The sequence below is a fragment of the Alligator sinensis genome, unplaced genomic scaffold (genome assembly GCF_000455745.1).
Source record: "Alligator sinensis unplaced genomic scaffold, ASM45574v1 scaffold237_1, whole genome shotgun sequence".
Taxonomy (NCBI): domain Eukaryota; kingdom Metazoa; phylum Chordata; order Crocodylia; family Alligatoridae; genus Alligator; species Alligator sinensis.
In genome coordinates, this window is record NW_005841849.1 from 672,813 (window position 1) to 682,848 (window position 10,036).

At 51.4% G+C, this 10,036-nt stretch overlaps 1 protein-coding gene across 1 annotated transcript in view; it reads left to right on the forward strand.

Moving 5' to 3' along the window:
• The window catches only part of CROCC2 (ciliary rootlet coiled-coil, rootletin family member 2), a 99,639-nt gene that overhangs the window by 51,742 nt on the left and 37,861 nt on the right, over positions 1-10,036 (forward strand). The window contains 1 exon segment of the mRNA XM_025209284.1: positions 8,247-8,390. Coding sequence (XP_025065069.1) covers positions 8,247-8,390 — 144 coding nt within the window.

Genomic DNA, 10,036 nt, shown 5'->3' on the forward strand with positions numbered 1-10,036 from the left:
GAGCGCCGCCGGGAGTGACCAGGAATAATGGTCACAAGCTGGCGGAGGGAAGGTTTAAGTTGGACATCAGGAGGCGCTACTTCACGGTCAGGGCGGCTAGGGTCTGGAACCAGCTTCCAAGTGAGGTGGTGCAGGCTCCCCCTGGGGGTTTTTAAGAGGAGGTTAGATGACCATCTTGCTGGGGTCGTTTGACCCCCAGTACTCTTTCCTGCCATGACAGGGGGTCGGACTAGATGATCTGCCCAGGTCCCTTCCAACCCTAGAAACTATGAAACTATGAAACGCAGAGTGGCACATTACAGTGACCAAGTGAGAGGCGGGGGGAGCATAACCTAGCGCATGTGCTGCAGGGTGGGCCTGCTGTGGATATACTGATGTGGCTGTCGTTACGTAAGTAGACACTAGGCTGGTATGAGCAGGGCAGGGTATAAGCAGAGAATGAAAACCCTGTGGAGGGTGCAGGGTAAGTGACAATGCAGATTTGTGCGTGAAACTTTCACTACCTAATTTCAGCCCTGAAAAATGTGACTGAGGTCACAGGTGAGATGAGCTGAATGGTTGCAGCCCATTTCCCAGTGGAAGCAGGTAAGTATTAGGGAACTACCATACTCCAAGGCACAAGCGACACCCTGACTGAACCAGGCTGACATGCTGAGCCAGGTGAGGATGAAGGTACACTGGCTGAGCTGTGGGCTGGTCCGCTGCCAATGCCGTGAGTTTTTAGTCCTCTTGCAGAGCACCCTGGTGAGGTTTCACCGGGTTCACATGCTGCTGGGTGGCTTGCTTTGTGTTTACAGTCAGAAATGTGTGCATGACATCAACAAGGGCTAGGCCACCAGAAAGCCCGGCTCCAAGGAGCATGTTCATGAAAAACGCAGCCCCTGCCTCAAAGCAAACTGCACAACAGGGTAAAATCTAACCAGAGCTAATCAGAAGTGCACCAAGTAGAAGGGCTGTTGGGGAACCAAAGAGAAATCAGATACAAAGCATAACTTCCCTGACCACTGCTGTAAACAATTCCCGGCTGCCAAACATGTTCAAACATTACTGTATGGGAGAACTAGAAACAGCCTTCTGCACTTTACTGGTGCATGGGGAAGGGGAGAGATTTAGGGCCCTGGAAAATTGCCTGTTTGATTCCCTAAGCACCATTCTTCTCACACTGAAGTCAGTAGAAAAAAGTTCCTTTGGCTGCTGTGGATCTTTCCCCTGCAGCCCTCTGTGTGAGGGGATCCTTGGGTGTGTAACCAGACTGTCAGCCCTTTGTAGCTGGGACTTGCAGTTGTTAGCTGTTGTTCATACACAAGAGACATAGCCGGGCTGTTCTGTACCCTGGGCAATTATACAATGCCCACAGCAGTGCCAGTTGCTGTGATACTAGTCACAGAGGGGTGATCAGCCACTGCTGTGCTCACGGCTATCTTTGGACCATCTCACAAAGGGAGGGGCTGCTTCTGTTGCCCTCCCCTTAGTTATGCTACTGCATCAACATCTGAGTGATGTAGTATTATAGTAATAAATGAGTCACTCAGGTACCTTCCAGTAGCTGTGGTCTCTGGACTGGGGATTGACAACCTTAGAAAAACAGGCCAGAGGATGGGACAAAGCCCCTTTCCCCATTCCTCTCCATAGGTCATGTTGATGAGAAGCAGCAATATGAGACAGAGTCAGTTTCACCTCCCCCTGCACAGCCCACAAAAGAGCAAGTCCCTTTTGCTGTGCCAGCTCATAGGCTGGAGCCATGGCAGGGCTTGTGGAGGAACTAGACAGAAGAGTAGAGGAAAAGAATAGAGGCTGGGCCAAGGTGCCAGGGTGTGGAGGGGGTGATTCCAGGGATTAGCTGGGAAGGGAGGAGCTACAAGGGAGGCAGAGCAGGGAAAGGAGCAAGGGACAGGACTGAAGGTCTCTCTGCCTTGCACAGCTGTGTCCCTACTGCCTTGTCTCTCCTGAGCAGGGGACCACTGCTGAGAAATAACCCCTGCCTCCATATGCTAAACCCAGAAACACAGCAGTGAAGCTGTTGTGGGGGTGTCCTGTGGCCCCTTTCAAATCTCTGGTAGTGGAGCCCTTGAGGGACACCCCCAGAGTAGCTTCACTGCTGCACTGCCAGGACATGAGCAGAAGGAATTGGGTGGGGCATACCCAACAGCATCCCTCTGTGAAAGCACCGGGGGTGCAGTCTAGATGCACTCCTGCTCTTCCTCACTGTCAGACATGGGTGTGCACAGAATGAGAGCAACTGGGCACGGTGTGTATCTTGGCAGTGGTAGTAGTCCAGCTTGGCAGAGAGGCAGCAGAAACATGGCCTACAAGGTTTGCCTGCATCCAGGCCCCATGGATGCTCCTTCTGAGGCCAGTGGCATTGACATGCCCTGGAAGAGGATGAAAGAGGGAGATGGCGAGAGAGTGACCAACAGGAGGGCAAGAGGGACAGCAGCAGAGCCACCTCTGTGCATATGGCAGCCATGAGCCTGCCTCAGATTCTATTGCCATGTTCCCTCAGAGCAGCTCTCCTCCACTTACAGTTCACTGAACCCTGCTGTGGGACAGCTGTCTGTGGGAATTGCCAGATAGTTCAGGCTCATGCCTAGACCACAGAGCAGGATTTAATTAGAGAGCTAATTATTCTGTTGGTTTTCATCATGGGTAGAAGATGCCGAGTGCCATGAACGAGCTAGGAGTAATGGCTCTCTGCTGCCACTCCTCTAGGCTTTGCCAAGCCTTGACATTGCTCTACAGAGTTCCCCTTTCCTGAGCCATGCCTTGGACCAGGCAAAGGCTCCCTTTGGGTTATACAGTGAGTCAGTGGAGAGTCAGGAGAGGAAGCCAGGTCTGCTGAGTTCTCACCTTCTGCTTTACCCACTGGCCCATATTACAACTGTCCCCTCAGGACCCCTGACCTCTCTTTCACCCATCCCTTCTCCCTGTGCTCAAACCTTCCATCCCTACCTGGCTCCTTCTCTCTGCCCACACACATGCAGTTGGCTCTCCATCTGCTCCCTCGACCCCCTCACCTCCTTCTCCAGCTGCCTGCCCATGACCTGACTGCCTCCAGCATGCACTCTACCCCCATTGCCTCAACTCCCTCACTATGTGGTCTTCTGCAGCCAAGCTGTCACCTCTCCTCTACTCAAACTGCCCTGAGGTCACCAGCCTCCTCTGCCCAGTTGAACTGCTTAGCATGCCTATCCTTGCCTTTGGCACAGGTAATCAGGCCCTCCTCTCCAGGCTAGGAAAGTCCCACCAGCCACTTCTGCAGGGTCTGCTTTGGTGACTTTTCTTCCGAGTCCCTCAGGACTCTGTCCTCGAGTCCCTGCATAGTGAATTCAGTGGATTGACCCTGGATTTAGCCCTGGGTATATGGATTTGCTTCCTTGTGTTCACATTTGCCTGCCAATAATACACGAACATGGGGTATCTCAAAAAGATATATACACACATGTGTATGGCTCTGTTAGATGCTGTTGGATGTCCACTGTGGACATTATGAAGCCCTCCAGTATTGTTTGTCACAAATTATGCTTCTTGCTTTTTAAGGAAACAAGAAACATCTCTAACAATTGGTACAACTCTGTGTTCCTGACATGCTGCTTTTGAGGTGCGCTGTGATTCCTGTTCGCTGGGCTCTTATTAATGCCAGACAACCAAGGGGTTAAAGACCCATCAGGCTGTCTTGTGTAAGATTTTCTGCTGTTTTTAGGCAGCTCCATGTGATCATTTTTGCATGAGGGGGGCTCTACCAAACAGGGAATGGGCAGGACAGGAGCGTGAGTGCAACCACAGATCCCTCTCTGGGGAGCAAGTGTTTTGCAATGGAGTCCTGGAAGCGGCCTCATATTTCTTCATTGGGCTGCAGGCACAGCTCTGAGCTCTCTGGTCCCTGGAGAAATCGGATGTAGCCTGCAACCCAAAACAGGATCTTCTGGCACCAGAAGAAAAGGCCTTGCCCAAGAGCCTCTCATTTCCTGTAGCTTCTCCCTTCTTCCCCTCCTACCCCAAAGGAGCTCTCCTCTGCTCAGATGGCAGCTGACAGACAAGAAGCACAGTCAAGGAGTGGGGCTCACGTTTAGCCCCTGGTGCCACATGCCTGCTGTGTGATTTGCTGGGAACTTGATGTATGTGTTTTCTTTGTTTCCACCCATCTTTGGGAGTAATCAAGGAGTTGTGGGCCAGGCAGCCTGGGCCAGAACAGCAGAGCAGTGAGCACATTCATAGGCCCAGGGGGAGCACTTCATATTCCCTCAGTGCAACAGCTGGCCAGATTCCCAGCTGGTGTTGACCAGCACAGGTCTGGTGAAGTCAATGAGCCAAATCCCCAAAGGATATAAACTTTCATAGAGCTGGGCCAATTTACACCCAGGAGAGACCTGTCCCTGTGTTCCCAAGTCCTCCTTAGCATCCAGACCTTCTCTCCCGCCTGACCTGTCTTTGTTACTCAGTGAAATGCTACAGGCTGGTGGATATCAGGCCCCAACCTAGTCTCACTCACACCCTTGAACTCCAGTGGCTTTGCTGGAGTCATTACTGGTTGCTACCAACGAAGTGGGGATCAGAGTCAGGCACGTGCTTGTTGGAGAGCTCATAAGCTCTCATTTCTCCTGACTTTAACATGCAGGAAGAGAAAACCAGATTTCAGAGACATCATGACAGCCAGTCATTTTCAAACCAGCCTTAAATGCAGCTTCGGGTATGGGCTCTGACCATCAAGCTCTCCATAACCAGCCTGAGTTTTCCTGTCCATTCATGTGCTGTTCTCAGCCATGATGCTGTGTGAGAGGGACCCACATGAACCCCAGGGGAAAACTGCTGACTCAGGCCCTGCTCCTACAGGGTCCAAGAGGGCGCAGAGCTCTGTGGACTATAATGCAGCTCTGCATGGGTAACACCAATACTGTAAAGTCCAGATGGCTCCATGTTGGTTCAGGGGTCCACTTGTGAGCAACAGCTTCTTTAGCATGAGACAGACAGTGACCAGAGAAACTAGCCGTTCTTTCACCCATTCTCACTTGGCTCTAAGAGTCTTGGTGTTAAATGAAACAGCTGTGGGTCAAACAACATGGCAGGCAGAAATACACTAAGTGAGAGCCTCTCGTTAGAGCACCTCTACTGGTGGCACGGTACTGTAATACCTGTCTACTGTGTGCCATTACCCTCGGATAGTTATTCAACTTTTCACTCTTCGTACAAAACCAATGTGAATTATTCTAAGTTATGTCACTGTCTGCCCTGTCCTTAGAATGAATTCTAGCAGCAGGAGAGGATAATGCTGGAAATTAGTCTGATTCTCCTTCAGCTGAAGCTGATAAAAGTGTGACCAGTCACTTCACAGAAAACAGGATAAGGCCCTTCAGATGTGTCCTTAAAGGCCTTATCTGCAGCTGGTGTAAATCATCGTAATTCCACAGAAGGGAGTCATACTCCACTGCTTTACACCAGGTGAAGGTCTGGCCCATGGTGCCCCAACCCACTGAGAGAACAATGCTCTTTATCCAGGAGAGCCATGAGTGTGTGTGGAATTGAGTGTGCAGCAGTCTCAGGTGTCTCATCACAAGAAAGGGGTTGACAGTGGAGTCAATCCAGAGAACAGCAACACGTGCAGTCAGTGCCTAGGAGGGATGGGGTTCAGGGAGTGGGGCAAAGGAGGTCCTGTGCCAACTTTGCCATAAGGTATGAGGGATCACAGTAGAGAAAGAGGCATGCCATGTTGAGGGCTGGGGGCAAAGATGAGGGGGCACAAGAATGATGATGAGGGAGAGGGCCTGGGGCTGGGGCTGGGGCTGGGACTGGGACAGGGAGAGATAGGGAATGGAAGGATAGTTCCAGGACTAATATAACAAACTGTGCTCTGGGAAGCACTGGGAGAATAAAATCCTCCTCTATCACAGTGCAAGGCAGAGAAGAAGGAGTGGGAGGGCTGCCTGCCCAAGGATTAAGGGACAGGAGTGCTAAGGAAGATTGTTCAAGGAGGAATAACAAAGTACTGGACTACAGTATTGCAAAGAAAAGCTTAGGCAAGACATCAGGAAAAATTTCCTAACAATAAGGTCAATTAGACCATGGAATAATGTTTTCAGGGAAGCGCTGGAATCCCCATCGCTGGAGTTATTCATCCCTGGTCTAGACAAATCACTCGGGAATGTTCTGTAGGGAGCGATACTGCATTGGCAGGGGGCTGGGCTGGATGATCTAATAGGTCGTTTTCCATCTCTGCATTTTATGATTCTACAAATTTTAGCTGCATTAAAAACATAGGAGACAGAAAACCAGGGGCACACCACATACCTGCAAGTGTCCAAACTGGCACAAAACACCATGGAAAGGGAGAGAGAAAGAGAGAATGCCTGGGAAGCAGTTGGCAGCACCCATTAAACCCTGCTGGCACAAGGCTCACAGGCAGCTCTGCCTTCTGGAAAAGGCACAACTTTTGCCCAGGCTCCTGGAAGGGGTGTGGCTCTGATGCCTTTCCCATTCCAGTTTTGCTGGGCTGCAGCAGGCATGTTGGAGAAGGAGTCAGAGGGTGGGGGCAGCAGCAGGGTGTGGGGGTGTCTGGGAAGTGCAGGCATGCCTTGTGCCCCTTGCCCAGCCTGTCATGCTCAGCTGCATTGGCCAAACCACAGAAGGAATTGACAGGCACACCCCCACCCACCCCAGTATCAGCAGAAGGGCACTCCTGCAGGCAGAACTGGCATAGATGCTTTGGACACCCTCTGACAGGACCCCCCAGTTCATGGGGGTATGTGGGGCTGGCAGGGAACATACCTGGGCATAGCAACACTCCAGCTATTCCCAGCTGCTGGAACAGCTGACCAGGCCATTTTGGACAGGGCCCAAGAGAGGTGAGCCCTTGGAGCTGCCATGGACTGTGTTAGGAGGCTTAACCAGCCCCCAACTACTCTGGGATCAAGGATGTACATGGTCTCCCCTCTCTGGCCCAGCTCAAGGCTCAGCACAGGGCCAAGACTCAGTGTGCGCCTGACTCTCCTGTTTTGCACCTCGCCATGGATCAGTTACCAGCCTATGGAGGTCAGTAGCCCTCCAAGTGGACTCCCACTGCTCTTATTCCACTGAAGCGCAAGGAAGTCCTCCAGACTTACTGCATGGGAGGGAGGGGAGAACCAGGACATACTGTGAATGTGCTGCCCACCTGAGGAGGAATTGGGGGTGGAGGCTGGCAGGCAGAGAGCAAAGTGGGAGTAGCAGGGTCATGCAAGGAAGGCAGGCCAGGGCAGTACAGCTGGTTAGATTCAGAGGACAGGATACAGTCAAGGGGGAAGGCCTACTGCTGGCTGGAAGTGCCCTCCACAGATATGGACAGATGTAGCATTTGTAGCACTCTGAGTGCCATTCAGGTGTTCTGAAAAGTGAAGATCCAGATGTATGTAGCCAGTGAAGTGCTTCAGGTCAGGCAGTGCCACCTCAAATGTGACCCAGTAACCATGTTGGGGCACTTCATGGTGAAGTGTGACATTGGCCCTCTCCATGTGTGTTGGTGCTGCTCTGGAAACATGCCACCCTCAGCAGACAATGTGAATGTCTGTTATTGCCCCACTCTTCTGTGGGCCTGCAGAAAGGGGACAGAGCTTCCCATGACATGGCGTGATGGGTGACAGCAGCAGGGAGGCAGGGGGCCAAGTGCCTGCCCAGGAGACTGACTCAGCTCTGCTTAGTGGCCCAACTACCCTACACAACGGACTCTGATAAAAGTGAGTCTCCTCTGCACAAGGCTTGCCCAAGACTTGCTGCGGTGTTAGTGAAAAGTTAGTCATGCACAAGCCTGCAGCTGGTGTTACCCAATGCTCTGGGTGTGATGGGCCTCACTCTATGTCCACTCCACAAAGGGGACAAGTCTGGTACAGACCCTGCCAAGGTGCTTTAGCTCCAGTGTAGCTGCCCATGTGTTTCACCTCATAGAGCCCTGGTTCAGTCCCGAGGCTTGGCCCATACCATGGCTGTCACACTAATCTGCTGCATGTCAAGCTGGCTGCAAAGCAAAGTAGTAGGTATCTCAGGCAGCCTGGTTTGTATTCCTGTTATAAGCATGGGTCAGTCGCACTCTGGTTTAACTCCTTCTCTTACCCTTCACTCTGTCTGTGTATTCTGGGTTCAGAGATACAGTCACAGGGCTGTAAATCACACATCAGGGTGAGTTGCTTAGAGCAGGATGAATGTGGCAGAGCAGTATAACCTGACATTCAGTGGAGATGCAAAACAAGCAGTGGTAACCCCACATCTCGTGTTCCTTGTAGAACACAGTAGCCAGCATCACGAATGAGCTGCAGACCTTCCAGGCCCAGTTTGAAGATGCAGTGGCTGCCCACCAGAAGGAGACCAAGAGCTTGAACAAGCGCATCAAGGAGCTGGCAAAGGAAAAGGACGCTGTGGCCAGAGAGGTATCTGCTGCAAATTTGGGCTGTGTGTGTGTGTTGTGCCTCAGTGCTCAATTTTCACAATGGGATGGTCTGACAGGTGAGATGGTCTCAGCTCTGTGTGCCCTGCTGATGGCCACCACTGCAACCCCAAAGGTAGCACTAGCACCAAGCTCAAAAGAGACACTAGTTCAAAATAGCTGTACACTCCCTCCCATGGCAGTGCCCCAGTGCCTGTCCTTACTGCTGTTTCTTCTGTACCCTCTGCTTCTGATGAGGCAGGATAGCTCACACCATGAGGGAAATGATGCCTAGGTGCTAGGCCGAGCTCATTGCCAGCTTCCCTCAGAGTCCAGCTCCTTCTCAAACAGCTTTGGTAAGTCAAGAGTCAGCATCAGAGTGAGAGAATGGCCCCCAACATGAAAGGACAGGAGGGAGAGAGGGGGGAAAGGGAGAATTAAAGGACATAAAAGAGGAAGAGAAAGTAATTTAACATGACAGGCTGTTTATTTTGGCAAAAATGGTCTCCTTTCAACAGATTTCAAAGTCTGACCCCAGGAGGGACCACACAGAGGAGCAAGAGAGGGAGGGGGTTCAGGGAGTGGGGCAAAGGAGGTCCTGTGCCAACTTTGCCATAAGGTATGAGGGATCACAGTAGAGAAAGAGGCATGCCATGTTGAGGGCTGGGGGCAAAGATGAGGGGGCACAAGAATGATGATGAGGGAGAGGGCCTGGGGCTGGGGCTGGGACTGGGACAGGGAGCGATAGGGAGTGGAAGGATAGTTCCAGGACTAATATAACAAACTGAGGGCAGAGGAACACAGAGAAAGCCTCACAGGCGCCAGCTATGGCTTACTTATCGCCATGGGAATCATAACATTTTCACAGACTTTTAACTTAAGAAAGTCTCTCAGGCTGGTACAGCAGCCATGCCATTCCAATACATCTATGCATACATACGCACACGCACACACGCATGCACACACTAACACACTCCTCCGCTACCCCCATTCCCCACTCCCTGCTCAGTCCTTCAGTCCAGGACTTCACTGGAGTTTTGGCTCCCCGAGCATGATTTCAAAAGAGGCTGTTTATAAAAATTTCTAGTAAAGAAATAATTATTATAATCACATTAAGAGTTTTGGCTGTAAAACCCTTACACATGCAGGAGGCTGTCTTTGCAGGGAAGGAGCTGGGCTTTTTTTTCCCCCCTGGGTTTTGTTCTTTTTTCTTGATCTCAGCCCCCCTCCCCTTTATCCTGGGAAATGAAAACAGTTTATTTTATGATGGATCGTCCCTTTCTTTGGTCACTGACCTTCTGGGCGAATTTCTGCTGAGCTCTGCGGAAAATGCTCAGGCACGTTTGTAGATCCCATATGTGGGTGGGGGGAAGGGGGAGCTCACCCTGATCCTTCTCGAAAACAGAACAACAATAACACAGAGTGGGACAGAGCAACCCAGGCCAACAGGGAGGATCTGGACAGTGTTAGAAAGTAGGAAAGAAAGAAAGAGAGAAAGAAAGACTTTGACTTTTAAGAGACATTTATTCCTGGGAGGGTGATCACTCGGAGCCAGTAAAGAGCATGTACAGGTACGCCCGGATATCTGGGCCTCATGGACAAGGCCTGGGCTCATGGCCTGCAAGGCCTGCCCGTACACTCTAAACTAAA